The sequence below is a fragment of the Microplitis demolitor genome, chromosome 10, assembly GCF_026212275.2.
Source record: "Microplitis demolitor isolate Queensland-Clemson2020A chromosome 10, iyMicDemo2.1a, whole genome shotgun sequence".
Lineage (NCBI taxonomy): Eukaryota > Metazoa > Arthropoda > Insecta > Hymenoptera > Braconidae > Microplitis > Microplitis demolitor.
Genome location: NC_068554.1, coordinates 5,871,084 through 5,889,183, shown reverse-complemented (window position 1 = coordinate 5,889,183; position 18,100 = coordinate 5,871,084). Strand labels below are relative to the sequence as shown.

The 18,100-nt window shown below is 29.6% G+C and overlaps 3 protein-coding genes across 5 annotated transcripts; 2 read left to right on the top strand and 1 right to left on the bottom strand.

Annotated features, from left to right (window-relative positions):
- Positions 1–1,875: 1,875 nt before the first annotated feature.
- On the top strand, positions 1,876–5,340 carry LOC103570681 (DALR anticodon-binding domain-containing protein 3). Its single transcript, XM_008548508.3, has 4 exons — positions 1,876–2,197; positions 2,258–2,995; positions 4,288–4,461; positions 4,536–5,340. The coding sequence occupies exons 1-4, from the start codon at positions 1,937–1,939 to the stop codon at positions 4,653–4,655; spliced, it is 1,293 nt and encodes a 430-aa protein (XP_008546730.1). The 5' UTR covers positions 1,876–1,936; the 3' UTR covers positions 4,656–5,340.
- A 107-nt stretch (positions 5,341–5,447) lies between these two features.
- On the bottom strand, positions 5,448–9,954 carry LOC103570680 (TIP41-like protein). Of its 2 annotated transcripts, none has more exons than XM_008548506.3 (6): positions 9,656–9,954; positions 9,315–9,492; positions 7,241–7,420; positions 6,938–7,160; positions 5,794–5,952; positions 5,448–5,730 (listed from the first exon to the last, which is right to left on the bottom strand). In XM_008548506.3, exons 2-6 carry the CDS (start codon positions 9,488–9,490, stop codon positions 5,533–5,535), a joined length of 936 nt encoding a protein of 311 aa, XP_008546728.1. In that variant the 5' UTR covers positions 9,491–9,492; positions 9,656–9,954; the 3' UTR covers positions 5,448–5,532. The 2 variants fall into 2 exon arrangements, with proteins under 2 accessions (XP_008546728.1, XP_008546729.1); XM_008548507.3 differs by lacking the exon at positions 9,656–9,954 and adding an exon at positions 9,561–9,649.
- A 2,251-nt stretch (positions 9,955–12,205) lies between these two features.
- On the top strand, positions 12,206–17,546 carry LOC103570679 (nuclear pore complex protein Nup107). 2 transcript variants are annotated; one of them, XM_008548505.3, is made up of 5 exons: positions 12,206–12,275; positions 12,356–12,420; positions 12,537–14,350; positions 14,437–14,757; positions 16,828–17,546. In XM_008548505.3, the coding sequence occupies exons 2-5, from the start codon at positions 12,378–12,380 to the stop codon at positions 17,164–17,166; spliced, it is 2,517 nt and encodes an 838-aa protein (XP_008546727.1). In that variant the 5' UTR covers positions 12,206–12,275; positions 12,356–12,377; the 3' UTR covers positions 17,167–17,546. The 2 variants fall into 2 exon arrangements, with proteins under 2 accessions (XP_008546727.1, XP_014295367.1); XM_014439881.2 differs by having other exon boundaries at positions 12,216–12,420.
- Positions 17,547–18,100: the final 554 nt, after the last annotated feature.

Sequence of the window (18,100 nt, the reverse complement as noted above, 5' to 3'; positions counted from 1 at the left end):
TAATTAATATAAAAGAATTATAAATGTCTTTTAAATATTTTTTCTTAATTAATTAACGATTACGAGGCATCACCTCAGACTTTATTTGTTTCATTTACTTTTTTTTATTTTGTCGCACTTAATTTATTATGTTCTTCGCAGTTTTTTAAAAACTTACAAAATATCTAATTAAAAAAAAAATTAAATAAACAAAAAATATCATTTTACATTTGTACTTTGATTTTTTTTCATTTTCCTACACTTCCGCTAGAATAATAAAATATTTAACCCCTATTTTTCCATACAATTTATTTTATAAATATATAGCCCCTAATTTGAAAAACAGCTCTTGGGTTATACGAGTCGAAGTCCATTCGTCCTGTAACTGTAAGAATCGATATTTGATCCCCCTACACGAAGAGAAAATTATGGTAACAGTTACAATATATTATGGGAATGGTTCCCATACTGCATGGTAACCGGTTTTTTTCAAATGTTGATTATAGAAACGGCACCCATATATATTATGGTAATCATTCCTATAATTATGGGTATAATTCCCATATGGTATCGGAATAGTTCCTATGGAATCATGGTAATCGTTACCATAATATTATGGTAATTGTTTTTTTTTTTTTTTTTGTAATAAGCGTTTTTTTTTGTATACTTAAAATTTTGTAATATACAAAAAAACACGCTTCTTACAAAAAAAAAAAAAAATTATTATAAATTCTAAATATTATGGGAATTATTACCATGATATTATGGTAACGATTCCCATACTATTATGGTAACTATTCCCATAATATTATGGTAACGGTTACCATAATATGATGGTTATGTTTACAATATTACATGATTTTGCACACCTCATATCAAGTGCGGAAGCGCTGAGGGTGTTCTACTGTCGCTCGATTCTTTTCGGCTACCGCGCTCACTTTTAACCACCTCTACGCTTTTTTTTTAAATCTTGTATATATAAGACTTGCAATTCAAAAGTTTGTACGAGTGTCTGCAGCAAGATCCAACCATAACACTCAGCATGAATGTTTTGAATAATATTTCTTTGATATTGGCAAGATAATATAATTTATTTAGATAAACTTTTGATATTAATAAGGTGACTTTCTGAAATTCATGTCGAGCGGGATAGTTATATGACGTAGACATCTAGTGTACTAGTGACCAGGCTTGAGTAAGATTGCTATAAGATTGTATTGTCACAAAAATGTCTTTTAAAGGAACAAGACAAATTTTTTTTTGTCTCGATACCAAGTTTTTTTTTTTTTTTTTTTTTTTTTTTTTTTTTTTCTAATATAAATAAGACATACGGGTGTCGGTGTTAGAAGTCCTAGAAAATTTGACTTGTTTTTTTCGTCTTAAAAAAGTTATTTCAATTAAAAAATTGTTTATATATCTATAGATGACTTATTTTAGCTATATTTGTAATTTCTTTTTTGTCGTCACTCGTGTCGTCTTTTAAGCAGATATTTTCTCAGTGACATAAATTTCTGATCGCTTTGTCAACATTTTGGTGCTTTATCAACATGTCAAAAAACAGCTCCACCCTGATTAAAAAATTGAATTAAAAATTTTAATTCTGTTATATTCTATCGAATTTTTCAAAACAGAATTCAACTTAATTGAAAATTTGAATTTGAATTTTCGTATTAATCAGAATTAAACCGAATAGAATTATTTAAATTCTTTTTAATTTGGACAAATTCTGATTTTTCTGCCGAATTAGACAGAATTCATTTTTAAGTTATGTACCTAATTAAATAGAATTAAAAATTTAATTCTGTTTAATTCGATCGAATTCTGTTGATTAATCAGGGCAAAACTGCTATCTTGTATACCTATAGATCTATAGATGTCACAAAGCCAAGTGTGCTACTTGGGTAAACAAGTCGGCCATGTTTAAGTCCATCACGTGTATAAAAATTTGATTTTAAAAATGAATGAAAAACATATTGCGGAATATTTAATGGAAGAATTGATGAACAATAAAAACACAAGTATAAAAACAAAAGCTATTAAAATAATTGAATCAGGTAAATTAAAAAACAGAGATATTATTATTAATTTAAATATATCGGTATGGAAATCATTGATTGATAACGACGATAAAGTATTAAATAAAAGTAAAAATATATTGGATTATTATCTAAAGAAACGAGGAATAAATATTTCTGATTTATCAGACCAGTTTACTGAGGTAAATTATTTAATTATAAACATAAATTTATTTAGAATAAATTAACCTTAAAATTTTTAGGCATTGAAATGTATTGGAGATAAAAAATGGAGAGTTGCAATAGATAATTTAACGCTGGGTAATGGTGAAGTTTTTGTTACGTTAAATAAAAATTGTTTGATAAATAATGTAATAAGAGATGCTATTAAATTGAAGGGATTGTATGGAAAGAGGAGTGATGGTGGTAAAATTTATTTGGAGATAAATGAAGATTTCGAGTCAAGCTTGACCACAACGCGTTTGAATCTTTTGAAAAACATCTGCGGAAATGTTTTGAAAACTCTCGGATTTGAAACTGATGACAAGGCGGAGCGTAAGTTATTCTTGACAACGAAATCCCAAGGAGATATTGGAGATGGGTTTGAAAGATGTCTTTGTGGAGTCGTCAAGAATCCTCGTACTAATGCCAAAGAAACTGGGCTGAGTTATTCCGAGTATTTGGAGCAAAAAGTTCAGCTTATCAAGGAAGCCAATGATTCGAGGCCTGTTGATGACATTGGAGATCAACAGTTGAAAGTTATTGCTGAAGCTGTAATAACTTTTGAGTTCATGAGTGTTAAACCAAGTCATCCTTGTTTTATAAAAGTTGATTCTGATGCTGATAAAGCTGGTACTTGTAATCGTGGGGGCACCTTCGTTTTGTATAATTTAGCGAGGATCACTAAAATACTGGATAAATTTCAGCATGAAATAGACTCAGGAAAATATCCAGAGTTGTGGGATATCGATAAAGTTGATTTACATTTATTAGATTCAGAGGTTTTATATATTTAATTACAATTACAGTAGTTATGTATTTTTTTTTTTTTTTTAATATTTTAATTTGAAAAACAATTTTTGTTAAATTTTTTTATTGGAATTTTCTCTGAACATCAGCAGTTTGATAAAGAAAAAAATGGAGCTTGTTAACATCTCGATTTATCAAAAAATATTCGTCGTTCTAATTAGCAAATTGTCTAACTCCATTTCAGAGAATTTTCCCAGATAGCGTTCAAGTTGGAATGACTGCTTTACGACGTCTATTTGAACGTCTTCAAGAAGTCTTATGATGACTTCTTAAAGGTGTCATTTTTAAGAACTTTTAATTAAGAGTTCTTTAAGACTTCATAAATAAGACGTCAGTTTTTTGACGTCTAAATGTATTCTTTTTTTAACTTCTTTATGAAGTCAAAATGAGAAGCTCCTTAAGACGTAATGGTAAATCCATAATGAAGTCTTATTTACGAAGTCAGAAAAAAGAACTCTTTTTAAAGACGTCTTATTGAGTTCGCTAGGAGGCTCATTTGATATCTTGAGAATTTCTTAAAGACTTCTTTAAGATGTTGATTAGACGTCCAAATCATAAATAGGAACTCATTCAGAGCTCATCAAAACGTCATTTTGCTATCTGGGCTCCATTTATGTGAAAAAAAAGTAATTTAAAAATTTTTTTTTCATCAAAAATTCGATTCCATATCTAGTCTATGTATAATATTTCTGTCTAGGTTATTAAAATGATATTTTTTCTGACTATTAGTATTTGAAAATTGCACAGAATAACCTATTAAAAAATATTAAGTTAGACAATTTGTTAATTAGAACGTCGACGTATAAAACATTATTTATTCCATGGAAAAAAAAATTATTAAGATTTTAAATAAAATAAAAAACTACATAATTACAAAAAATTAATTTTTCTATAGAAAGATATAAGTTAACTATCATTTTATTATCAATTGATTATTTTCTACAAAATGAATACCCACAACAATGTATTTAAATACAGTTATTTATTTGTTAACTATTCGTGAATTAACCGCGAGCTGATTGTTAAAAATTACCTTATTAAAATATATTGATGTGGGTACTTGAATAAGAGGAAATCTTGTCAGGACTTCAACTGCACTATTAAATTTTATTTAAACTTGAATTTAAAAAAAAAAGTAATTTTTTACCAGCACTTGCAATGATAATTTAAGCGAATGATCAATTAGTAATAAAATGATAGGCAACTGATCTTTCCTTTCTAATAAGCAATCAGTATATAAATAATAAATGAATTGAATTTCCAGGAAGAATGGAATCTTATTTATAATTATATTTACGATTATCCATTTATACTAACGCGAGTTGTTGAAATCGAAGCTAATGGGCATTGTAAAATCCATCCGCAGATTCTTTGTTCATTTCTATTAAATCTAAGCCAAAAATTCAGCAACTATTACCGAAGATATAGAATTTTAACGGTAATTATATAATATAATTAAATATATGATAGTTTATATTTTTATATAGTGTTTAAATGAACATTTAATTGCAGGACGGACGTTCGCAACTGCTAAAAGAAATGATGAGACGTATATACTTATTGAAGGCACTCAAGATTGTTTTTAACAACGCTCTCGATATTTTAAACGTAACTCCTATATCTCGGATGTAATTAAGAGCATTCTCAGACAGTGCCCGCCACTTTTTAAAATATTCAATGACTTTCAAATGTAGTGACCGTATTAAAATTTTGGTAATTAGTTAAAAAAAAAATTGAAGCATTAATTGAAAGAAGGGCAACACAGTCACAATGTCGCCAAGACATAGATTTAAAAAAAAAATTATTTACAGTTGATATTAAGTAGGAGTTGAATGAAATTCGGAAAATAAATTTCAGTAAAATTTATAATTAGAATTTTCAAAATTTGTAGGCTAAAATTTATTTAAGAACGGTTATCAGATAATTTTTTCCAAGCTTCTCTCTGAAATAAAAGCCCTAAACGCAAAATAAAGACACAGACCCGATGCTTTACTCCATGAACTAGCGAAGCGCATTTTAATTTTTTGATTTCTATTTGTTGACGAAAAAAACTTGGACAAAGTTCCCATTTACTGTACAAGTGCAACAAAGATAGTACCGTTCATCCATTTGAGTGCGTAACCCCTAATAGATATCGACCGTAAGTAATGTTTTTTTTAAATCTATATCTCAATGAAATTGCAACTACGTTGCCCTTTTTTCAATTGACGCTTTCATTTTTTTTAAACTAATTGATAAAGTTTTGATACGCTTATGACAGTTAATTCATTGAAAATTTTTAAAAAGTGGGGGTATTGTCTAAGAATAGCCTTGTATATTTTTATAATTTAATAAAATTTTTTTAGAAAAAAAAAAAGTAGTTTTATTAATCACTAGTTCACTTACAGGAAATTTTTTTTATTACGATCCAGAGATTTAATTCTGTACAAAGCTCTTAAAGATAATTTTTTTTTTTTTTCAATGAAATTAATTTGTTTTTAAATATAAGTTAAAATTTTGAATACTTTATTTATGTGACAGAATTGCTTACTGATGCCTCTGAATTTTTAGATTCTGATTCGTTTGATGTATTTAATGATTTAGACAAACTTGATTTAGGGGTTACAGTATCAGCTTTAAGTGGCAGTAAAAGTTTATGATATAAACTATTTGTGAGAGGTAAGAAAGGAGCTATTTGACTTGGATCGACGAACAATGCATGTGGAACCTAAAATAATTTTTTAAATTAATAATCAATTAGTCATAGTTATCATTTTAAAAAAATAATTACCTTCAAATCTTGTACTTGCGATTCTCTGGTAGTAAATTCTCGTAGCAAATAATCTTTATGAAACTCATGATATATTCTAGTGTCATTGATCCTCAACATTACGTTATCAATTCTTAGAAAATATCGGAGTAAAATAAATAAACTTCCTGGCATTACTCGCTGTAAAAAAATTTTTAAATATTTAAAATTAAATGAAATATTTCAAGGTATTTATGCACACGTGAGGCTCCACTCATTTGAAATAAACAGATATCCAGTATTATACATATCGCTATCAGATAAATTTTATCAGCAAGTATGTAACGGCGGATTGGTGGCACTTTTTGCATTATTAGATAACAAATCGCATTGCATATGAAGTAATCGTCATTTTACCTCTGAATTTCGGCATTTTATTCACATTTTTATCTAGATATTCTCTAATTATTATTCTATTTCAAAGATTTAACTTGTCAACGCGCAATGTGACATAGAACATTTATTCGGAATGAATTGATTTTTAAGTCAACCATCAAAACATTTGTCATGAGTGTAAAGTACGATGAATGTAATGAAAGGTGACAGTTTCATCCTGAGTACGCCAACGGGCTCATCAGTAAGCTGATGTTGACGTGCTGTGTCTTAGACTACCTCTTTACTAGTACGACCGGAGCCAAAACACTGTAGTGAACTTCAATGTCTTAGCCCGGTAGTAACTGAAGGCGGATAGTAATCTATCCTTATGCATCTGCTTACATACTTTGGAGTTACATTATTCTATAGTGATCAAATAACTGAAGTATGTCGATTTCAATTGTTCAAAGTTTGAAATTTATTTTAGCAAACTTTAGAAACGTCTTTCACACGCCGCCGTCCATCTTGCGACAATAAATAATTATATTATTTTAATTTTAAATTAATTACTATGTCAAATTGACATTACAACGATTTATCAACTCTATTTTTGATTCTATTGTCATGACTTCCTTTAACCCTCCGTAAAATGAAGAAATTGAGTGAATTAACTTATAGATATTATGATTAATAAAATTTTTTAAATTTGGAGTTAAAATTCCTGGATTTTACTGAATTTTAAAATGAGTGGAAACTCTATTTTTATTTTATTAGTTAAAATAATTAAATTTAATGAAAAAAATTTGCTTACGATTTTAACAGACAATGAAGCTATTCCATTATCATGAAGTTCGTCTTCAAAGAGTGTAAGATCATGATAAAATAAAATTTTATCTTTTCTCTTGAGCTTTTCCATATCAATACGTTCATCAGTTTCCATAACTTGGAAACCAGAGCTCGTGCCCATGTAATCAGTAGTAAAAGTCCAATCAAATGGTTTTACTTTTTCCTGCAGATATTCTTTGCAATCTGACCTATTTAACATTTACAAAAAATCCATATTAATATAATAACTTAGATTTGTTAAGTGTTAAGTGATAAATAATAAAAATACCTCGATTCTTGCCAAGCTTCAGCACAAGCCAATTTCAAATTAATTTTGCCATTGGCCACGCGTTTTAATGCATCGAGAGCATTGAAATTAAACTCTGCTTTTCTTTCATGCTTCAAAGTTAAAATATTGTTGGGAAATACCATGTCCGGCATGTGAGGCATCTCCAGTGCATTGTTGTATCTATTGTAAACAATAACATGCAATTAACAAAATAAAATCTACTGTTTAAATTTTCGTATCCATACTTTATAATAATAATAATCCCTGGCCGATCTTAATTACGTCAAATTACCGCAATTTACTGTAAAATAGGCATTTCTGCAGCAAATTCGCCACACCTTATGGTAATTTATAAAACTATACGGCAATTTATGGTATTTTAGGCTACACTGTAAAAAAAACGGCAGTGATAACGGATTTTATTTAAATCCGAATTCCCTTCGTCACTCGGAGTTTCGGAGTTTAAAAAATAAATCACTCTGCATAAGGAGTAAACAGAGAGTTTGTATTTTCAGCGGAGTAATTTCAAAATGGCCTGGATTTTATTTAAATCCTCATTTACTCTGATTCGGAGTTTTAATATTAAAATAAATTCTTCTTTGGAACAAATTTTCCTCTAAGGGATTAAATAAATAAGCAGTCATCCGCTCCGCATTCACTCCAATTCACTCCGGATTTAATTCGCATTCATTCCGAAAATTTTTTACAGACTAATTGTGATAACATACGACAATTTACCGTGATTTGTGGCATTTTTACCATAAGTATCGTATACTTTTTTTAAATTATTTTAGTTTCTCAAGCAGTACGAAAAAAAATTAGTGACTTAATGGTAAATTTAAAACGACAATTTGTTATCATGAAATTAAGTTAATGAATTGTTAGCTTAAGGAGGTTCGACCGATACCAGTGAGTCAAAGTAGTGTTTGAATTTTTTTGTTTGCTAAATTCTCCTAATAGTTATGAAAATTTATTATTTTAATTTATAATAGCATAACGAATTCATAAATTAATGATTGTTGCTTATTTAATTAAAGAAAGTAATGAAATGACGGTTATTTTTGACTTACATGATTTAATAAGAAGATTTGGCAGCAGCGCGTTCTAACTTCTTACACATCGATATTCAAATTAAAGCGGGAAAAATTTATTTCTAATCTCGTCTCTCTTATTAATGTATTTCTATCTTTGTTTTTTCTCTTAGCTGCTTCCGCGACGTTGCCGAACCCTCAATAATATGTATATCTGTCGATGAATAGATTAAAAAATAAAGTTTAACTTGAATTATTTAAATAATTACAACGGTAACACTATATTGTTAAAATCTTATCATATTCTAAAAATATTCAAGTTATGGCATGTGGTTTTTTATTTCTTAAACTTGGGAGGTTAATAATGAAAATAATCGAACAAGTCATGACGGGAACTTGTCCGCCGTAAGAGCCTGTGTATAAGAAACTTTAAAAACGTCATTTTTAAATCTTCTTTTCTAAAAAATTAGACGGTGGATCATATTTAAATTTTGAGAATAAATAGATAAAGTACTTTTTTACATGTATACTAAGTTTCAAATCTTACAGTTGGAAAATCTTTTTTACATTAGATTCGGTCGAACCTCCTTAAATTGAACAAAAACTCAATATTTTTTTTGTGCACTTGGGCTTACAGTGAAATACTTCACTTTACCGTCAAATGCCGTTTTTTTATTATAGAAATGCTGTAATTTACCATAAAATACCGAAAACTACGGTATTTATCGTAATCTAAATCCACCAGGGATTGATCTTAGCAACTAAAAATTAAAACTAATAATAATTTTACAATAAAAAAATGACAATTGTTGTAATTAAGACATAAATTAAATTAGATTGTATACTAATTTTTGAAATTCAATTGTCTAACATAGAAACTATGAAGCACGAACTTATATATTAATTTTATTATCATAAGGAAGTCATAAATAAATGACGGAACGTTTAATTTATTTAAATTAATTCATTTATTCTCCGTCCTATTTCCTACGAATTAATTACTATAATAAAACCTAGTTTTTAAAATTAATTATTTAACTTACTCGCAAAACTGACAGGGATCAACGTCAGGAGGACAAGCTTCTTCATGTTTAGAACACTTGGAATGCAATATATGTGATTGAGTGTACTTTATCTGCCAAGGAGGGAATATATGTTCCTCCTGGTTAACTGGCAAGCGTAAGATATCAATACCCCCATGAACTTTTATAGTTGTCATACCTAGTGATTTTTAAAAACAAAACAATTTTAAATAAATAGTAATCATATTTGTTTCATATAAATATAACCTTTAAAAGTAGCGGCTTCTTTCAGCGAAATAAAACTTAGCTATGAGTTAAAATTGCTGCTAACAAATTATAAATATATATAATTTATCACTTACTGATAAGGTAGACAAAAATGGCTTTAAAAAATTAATTGCAAATATTCTAATAAATTAGAAATTTTCAATGGTGACATTCATCAGAATAAAAATCCTTGAAATTGTGTTTTGTGTTTTGATAAAGATCAGAATCACAATTTATTGATGCGAATTTTTACCACCAGTGTGCTGCTGGTTAATTTTACGTTATCACTTTGAATGATAAACAGAATGACGTAATAAATTCGTACACACGAGCATTGAAAAGGTCGGAAAAATTTCTTGATGAATGAAAAGACTGAGACAAAGAACTGGTGTCCATTGACAACAAATTTTTGATCAGGACAAACGTGTAAAACTACTGATGTAATTTTTTGGTATAGACAAAAGTTGTTTATTTGACTTTAAAGAGGTTAGAGTTATTTATAATTTAAGTAAGTTTAAAAAAAAAATTCATTTTTTTTTTAAATATATATTTATTAATTGGTATAATGTAATATATATGATTATTAAGATATTTTAGTTTAATAAAATAAATTTGATGCCAAGGGAATTTTTATTTACTTTACTGAAGATAAAAATGAATTTTTTGTGAAAAGTTATATCTCAGATTAATTCAAAAAATTAATTATTAATTTTTATAAGAATATTTAAAATGCGTTTATGCGGTCGGTAGAACTTCTAAACTCAATAGCATGTTTGGCTGCTTGCTTTTAGCTGTTCGAAGCAGATCCGATTAATGACAAAAGAATTCGATTGTCAATTTAAAAATAAAAAATTATTTTATTCTGAAAATTTATTGATTAATAAGATTATTTTTTCTAATATTTATATTTAATGGTCAAAAATATCATTTTGTTTAAAGATTATGATTAAATTTATTTAAAATATCGAATATCCAATCGGGTTTTATTCACTTTGGATGCATTCCGAAATGCGCTGCTGCAGACCGTGCAAGTGCAGCATAGTAGCAGCACGATTTTTGCGTGAAACACTTAAGTGTTTTTTTTTTTTTTTTTTTAATATTTTAAATATTTTTATCATATTCTGCCGCCCTTTTATTTTGATTTACGATTGTCAATTTTCTCCCATTTCTAATAAGTTATTTTTCGGATATTTACTTTTACCGCGCTAGTAATAAGAATAATTAATAAATTATTAATGAAAATAAAAGTTTCGAGTATATTTTGTAGTTTAATTAATATAATTATTGGCACAAATAAATTTTAATAGTTATTAAATTTCAATTTTAAAATTTCGCGCCAAGGTGGCGCTACTGCGCGTCGCTGTATTCAACGTTCAAATGTTTGCTAAAGTGGGGGTGGGAGAATGTATCGTAAAATGCAAAGTCGATTGTTTTGTATCAACTAGCGGTCCAATAGCGGCAGTCAGTATCATCGACAACGGCAGTAGTAGTTCAGATTCTTCTTTACGTTTAAATTGAAACGCAATATTGTGGCGTCGTGAAAAAAATGTCCAGTGATTGTTAAATTTATCTTTTGTTAATTTAAATTGTGTAAAGTATATGTGGTGTAGTTAAATGATCAGTACTAGTGTAAAGTGTTAAGTGTTGCAAGTGCTGATGCTGATAACTCCTAAGTTCCTGAACCAAATCATCTGGCATCGTCTGGTGGGAAATAGCAGTTAAGTGACGTTTTTTTAGCTGCAATGCACTTGGAGCAATTTAATTCAAATCTCCAAGTGTATTAGGATACCCTTCTGCATATTATTTCCCCACCAAGGTTTGTTCAAACACTCAAGTGTTTTTCTTTAATTTTTTAAATACTTTTCTATCATATTCCACCGCCATTTTATTTTGACGTACAATTTTTTATTTTTTTCAATTTCTTGAAATTTATTTTTCAAATATTCAAATTCACTACGCAAGTAATAAGAAAAATTAACAAATTATTAATGAAAAATAAAAAATTTCGTAGTAGTCCAGATTCTTCTTTACGTTTAAATTGAAACACCGAATTGTAGTTAATTCGCGGAATTATCCATAAAATTTATTGATCATAGTCATTGTTTAATTAAAATGTGCAGTGTTTGTAAAATTTAAATTGTGCAAAGTGTCTGTGCTGTCGTTAAGTGTTGAGTGTTCAGTGCTAGTGTAAAGTGTTGCGAATTGCTGATTCTGATAGCTTCCAAGTTTCTGAGCAAAATCATCTGGCATCGTCTGGTGGGAAATAGCAGTTAAGTGACGTTTTTTTAGCTGCAATACACTTGGAGCAATTTAAATTAAATCTCCAAGTGTATTAGGACACCCTTCTGCATATTATTTCCCCACGAAGGTTTGTTCAAACACTCAAGTGTTTTTTTTTTAATTTTTTAAATATTTTTCTATCATCTTCCACCACCATTTTATTTCAACGTACGATTTTTAGTTTTCTCCAATTTCTAATAATTTATTTTTCAAATATTTAAATTTACCGCCCAAGTAATAAGAATAATCAATAAGGGTGCATTCTAAAATGCACTACGCTATAACGGCACGCAGCGCATTTCGGAATGCACCCTAAAGGTGTCCGATGTTACACTCTGATGGTAAAACTTTAAATCATCCCGCGCAAAAGATTCACACAAAAAGTATCATAATAATATGGCGTAAATAATGTGGCCGGCTACAAACTGATCACCGGTATTATAATTTTTTTTTTTTTGCATAATTTACGGTACATATAAAATAATATAAAAATTATTTATTAAACCCTAACACAGTTGAATTTAATTGAGCTAAAAAATGCATCCACAAACGTCGGATTATTCAATGATGAATTATTCAGGTAATCTAACCTCAACATTGAGTTTTTTTAATTTAAATATTGCACAATTTCATATATTAAATTAATAAACTAGTCCTTAGTATTGATAAATCTAAAATTAATATACGTTCTTTTAGTGGACCGTTCAAGGCTGAGAAGTAATCTAGAAGAATCAGATGCTTCAGTGTACGCAGATAAGAGCAACTGGTCCTTGTTTGAGATGATGGAAGACAGCGCATCGACTGGTTTGATACTAAAATCCGAGAGGCCATGGAAGAAAGTTGCGTCAAATCTTTACCAAGAATTTTTAGAAATAGTCCAGTCGCATTCCTCCGAGCCCCAAGTGTTTGATACCATTTCCGACTTTATACAAAACTGCACAAATGCTCTGGAAGTGATGCGAGACATGCAGTCTAAAGTCGAAAACACAGAACTGTGTGAAGAGGAAATAAATTTAACTAACGAAAGAAACACATGGAGACTTTTGTTCTGTCTCTATCAAAACCGTTTGGCTTCTTCGCATACTCAGATGGAAACCGACACCAACGGGAACAGTTACGTCTCTGAAGCAGACGTGATAGCGAACCTGATGAGCAGCGAGAGCCAAGTTCGTGAGTATCAATTGATAATTGATTGGCTAGAAAAAAACGCTTGCGATGAACTGGAGTTTTTGCCTAAAATCGAACACTTTACTGACAAAACCGTTGCCTGGGAAAATACACTCCACCAGCTACAAAACCGTCAATCTGGAATAACTTTCGGGTCCAGTAGACCTCTGGTTACTTCTCTAGATCCAGATGCGCCTGTCAGAGAAGGAAAGCCGCTGCACGATCTCGATAAAGAGGATGACGCGCGCCTAGAAAAGCGAATGTTTCTAGAAGTCCGTTGCGGAAGACTTCAGCGTGCTCAGGAACTCGCGATCCACTGCGGACAGCCTTGGAGAGCCGCTTGCTTGCTCGGCTGGCAGCCGCATCATGATCCCAACTACAAGAACCCGCTCGTTGACACAAAACTTCCTATCGAGGGCAACCCAAATCGCAGTCTCTGGAAACTGAACGCTTGGTACATGTCCCAGGATACCAGACTCGGTCCATTTTATCGTGCCATCTACGCAAGTCTCTGTGGGAACATCAACCAGTTGCTTGCAGTATCTCGTAATTGGGAAGACGCGCTCTGGTCTCATGTTAAAGTTCTAATGGACATTGAAGTCGAGTCCGAATTGCGTGGCGTTGTTGCTAAAAACTACGTCTCCATGCCCGATGATTACTGGAAATCAAAATTGGCTTTAGAAGAAATCTTCAATGACCTTCACGCCTCAAAGGATCTATCGATACTCAAGCAGTCGAATTCTGCGGATCATTTGATCCAGAAGTACTTGATCCTAGACCAAGTTCCCCAGCTAATGGAAATTATCGAAGAGTGGATTGACAGTGAAGACTGCAGGCCTCAATTCTTACGTTTCCTCGCTCACCTGGTTCTTTTCTTACGACAAATTGGAAAAATTAGCAACGACAAAGTTGGTGATAAAGTTCTGCTGGCTTACGTTAAACTGCTGATTGAAATCGGGGAACCTACACTTGTTGCTTTTTACACTGCAGCTTTACCCCAGGAAGAACAAGTCAATTACTATGCTCTGTACCTCGAGCGTATTCGGGACACGGAGATGAGAAAACGTTGTCTGTCTGCAGCTGAAGACGCGAATTTGAACGTCGAAGCGATCACTAAAATGGTTGTTGAGAACATTCGTAATAAAAATGTCGGTGATGTTGACAAGTTGGACTCCCAGTTGGTTACTAAGATCACTGATGGTGATTTGGAGAAAATAGACGCTCTGGAATGGATGACTTTCTATCCGAATCAAAGAGGAGAAGCTCTTTGGCAAGCCAATGCTCTTATAAGATATTTTTTGACGTGCGATAAAATAGATGCTGCTAGAAAAGCTTTTGATAAGGTAATTTAATAATTATTGATAAAATTCTCAAGTAATTTAATAAACTTATTTATTGATGTTGAATATTTTATTTATTTAATTTTTAGATTCCAACGGATACTATTGGAATAATAATGATGGAACAGCCATCACTTGATAACACATTTGTTGATCAAACTATGACTGAAGAGATCAGTGACCACAAATCCTCGGCTTCTATTCGTGAATATCTTTGTTACAAGGCTTATCTAGATGCCCAAGAAGGTTTTCAAGAATGGTTCAGACATTTCCATCAAGGAAAGCCGATTCCGTTGGATCCGCTGCCGACTTACGCGACTTTTACTGAAAAGGTTGCTTATGATCATAAAAAAGCTCAGTACCAAGCTGAGTTGGAGAGCTGGAAAGCTACAATGCAACGTCATACTAAAGTAAGTTGCGCGATAATTCAGGCGTCTAGTTTTAAAACCGAGCGAAAAGATTTTTTTAACTTTTGGGAAATTGCTAAAAGTTAATACTTCATAAACCAGCAATAAAGCTGACGGTTATATTAATTAAAAATTTTAAAAGCTTAATGATTATAGCATGAAAAAAAAAATTTTTTTTTAATGCCACGTTGGTCAATAGTATTATATTTACTCATCCAACAATATAAATAGAATAACATGTTTTTTATCGAGAATATTTCGTCTCTTCGAAAAAAGTATACATCTACTATTCTTATTGAATGATTGCTGAAGGTGTTGGTAACTGTTCAAGTATTTTATTTTGAATATAGCAGTTTCGTCACTTAGAAAAATTATTCCCATTTACGCCCGTGTATAAGAACGAATTTTGAAAATTTATTTCTCGAAAACGGTGTAGTGAATCGATTTGAAATTTTAAGTAATTCTTTTTTTTTTATAACTCTTTGGATAAAAAAAATTTCAAAATTTTGGTATTATTTCGAAAATCGGTATTGAACCTCCTTAATAGAAATTATTTTACAGTCAACTACCCGTTATAAGCCTGATCTAGGGGACGTAAAGGAAATTTTTTTTTTAATTTCAGTCTTCCCACTACCGTGCGCTTAGTTTTGTTCTCGACTACCCGTTACAAGCCTATTTTATTTTATATCATTTTAAACGTTATATTTACTTTTTTTTACATACGTCACTATCCCAATTTTGCTAGTGCTTATAGCGCTAAAATAAATACTTATCTTTTTACACTAATAATAATTGTAATGGAAAAAATTATAATGACAACGGTATTAATTACAGTAATGATAATAATAATTTTATTGATCAACATAATGATCAATAAAACTTTTAAATTGTAACAGAAGCTTTGATCGTAATTAATGATTACAACTATGAACAATAAATAATATTTTACTTAATAATGATTAAATTATTCTCCGCGAAACATCGATAGTAAATTTTCATAATTTATTTAGATATTTTGTTGCTATTGTTAGTTTATAATTTAGAGAATTTTAACGGAGGCTTATAACGAGATGTCTGGTATGAAACTCAAAAAAGTGGTTAAGTGGAGGAAGCTGTTTAGACTCAGTAACTCCGGATTGAGGGGAACAGGCTTATGAATAGCAGGCTTATGGCGGGTAGTCAACTGTATTGTTGAATTTAATATATAATGCTTTTGACCAACTTGGTATTGAAATTTTTTTTTTTTTTTCATAATTAAGAATATTGATTAATAAATTTTTACGCAAGTTAAGAAAGCCATTGGTATTGAATGGCTGAGTTAAAATTTAATAAAAATATCTTTCTTGGCCGGTTTAGATCCTAACTGGGATTTTGAACTCATCTTGATGATAACGTGAACTGAAAAAAGTCAGTTTTGATTCTAACTTAATTTTCTGACTATAAAAAAAAAAAAAAAAAATCAAATTTAAAAATAATTATTTTATTTCGTTACCACATATTTATTTATACACTTTTTATTAATTTTAAAATTTGATGCTGACAATATTTTTTGTATTTTTTTAAATTAATCTATTGTAAAAAACTTTCAAAATCAGTAAAATTTAGGCTGAATAGTTTGAGTTTTTTGTTAAAGATTTTTGTCAAAATTTTGTAACCAATAATTTTAACCAGCTTATCTTTGAATTCTCGCTAAATTCAAAAGTATATTTCAGTATAACAAAAAATATTTTTTAAATAATTCAAAATAAAGAAATAAATAAAATTTAATTTCTATGGATTTTAATCAAACGAAAATTTTTACCGAATTCAAAATTTACCGCTCGCGTTGGATTCATCCGGTTCTAAGAACACCGTAAATTTTTAAATTAATTTTTGGAAACTAAGTAGCGTTTGACGTCCAATCCTACAGGTACATAATAGTACTCCAAAAAAAAGAGTAAAAAACTTTTTTAAATTTTCCAGGATGCCCGGTTTTGAAACTAGATGTTATCATTAGTAATAAATTGCACAATTTCAAATAAAATTACATTAATTTTTTCAACTAATGATTAATGGTTAATATAAATTTATCAGGCAGTAAAGCAGCTTCTCTTCAACGTCCTTCTATTCCCTGATGGAGGCTGGTTAGTAGACAGAACAAAGACAATGCCACCAGATCATCTCCGCAAGCACCAGCTCGCTAAACTGCGGAGTCTGTGCATACCCAAAATAACGTTACTTCTGATAAATGTTATGTCCGAAATGAACGAGCATGCAGAGTGTATTGAACTCGGAGAGACTCTTGCATTAGAGCGTTATCAACTCTACAAAGTATTTCCAAAAGAACGAATGCGTGAGGTCTACAAAAAAATATGTGAGTCATCTCTTGTACTTATGGATAAAAAAAAAGACGCATGGGGTTATTCAAAATAGCCAATGATAATAATTAACATATAATTGTAATTACAATAATTAATTAATTCATTAAATCTATATATTATTTAAATAAGTATTAATTATTAAATTATAAAAAAATTATAAGAGTTAAGACTAAAATAAATTTGATACGTAATTTTTAAATCGTCAATGAGTTTATAAAACGATTTATTATTATTATTGTCAACCACACGAAGTGAATATAAAATTTGATACATTGTTAATTAATAGTAAATATGTTTATGATAATAAATTGTAATAATAGCAACAATTAAGGTGGCTAATACAACGAGTTAGTTATTAGTCGTTAATCATTAATCATTAATTATTTTTATTTCATCAATAAACACATTGACTAAAGCTCATCGTGACAAGAATTTTTTTTTTTTTTTTTTTAAGTATTTTTCTTATTCTTTTGGTTGACTTTAAATCTGATAATTATTTTTTAAAACGTGATCTAAACTACAATGGCTGGGTCATGGACGAAACAATTTGTTCGTATTTTTATTTTTTTTTATTTTTTTATATATATATTTTTTTTGATGAGTGATACAGTAATAATTGTAATACGGGATATAATTAGCGTGCCTCGTTTATAATTGCAGAAGGCAGCATTGATAGAAAATTAAAAAATAAAAAAAATTTAACGTAATACAAATAAAATATTTTATCTATAATCTATTACATACTTTTTCTACGTTATAATATATAATATATTTATATACTTATATATTTAATGTATATTATTGACAAAAATCTTCCTTTTTTTTTCCATCATGAGATAAATGAATCAGATGTAATTATTATTAATATTTAATTTAGTTGAAAGTTATTAATTTTTTTTTATATTTAATGGTAATACAATTAGTTGGGTTTAATTTATCTGATGATACGTAGATTGCGTTTGATATGACGAGACATAAGATTTTAT

Coding starts and splice junctions, on each gene's coding strand:
- LOC103570681 (XM_008548508.3), top strand. CDS start 1,937: ATGAATGAAAAACATATTGCGGAATATTTAATGGAAGAATTGATGAAC. Junction 2,198..2,257: donor TATCAGACCAGTTTACTGAG/GTAAATTATTTA, acceptor TAAAATTTTTAG/GCATTGAAATGTATTGGAGA. Junction 4,462..4,535: donor GAAGATATAGAATTTTAACG/GTAATTATATAA, acceptor ATTTAATTGCAG/GACGGACGTTCGCAACTGCT.
- LOC103570680 (XM_008548506.3), bottom strand. CDS start 9,490: ATGACAACTATAAAAGTTCATGGGGGTATTGATATCTTACGCTTGCCA. Junction 7,161..7,240: donor GAAGCTTGGCAAGAATCGAG/GTATTTTTATTA, acceptor AATGTTAAATAG/GTCAGATTGCAAAGAATATC. Junction 5,731..5,793: donor CGCAAGTACAAGATTTGAAG/GTAATTATTTTT, acceptor AAATTATTTTAG/GTTCCACATGCATTGTTCGT.
- LOC103570679 (XM_008548505.3), top strand. CDS start 12,378: ATGCATCCACAAACGTCGGATTATTCAATGATGAATTATTCAG. Junction 14,351..14,436: donor CTAGAAAAGCTTTTGATAAG/GTAATTTAATAA, acceptor TTTAATTTTTAG/ATTCCAACGGATACTATTGG. Junction 14,758..16,827: donor CAATGCAACGTCATACTAAA/GTAAGTTGCGCG, acceptor TAAATTTATCAG/GCAGTAAAGCAGCTTCTCTT.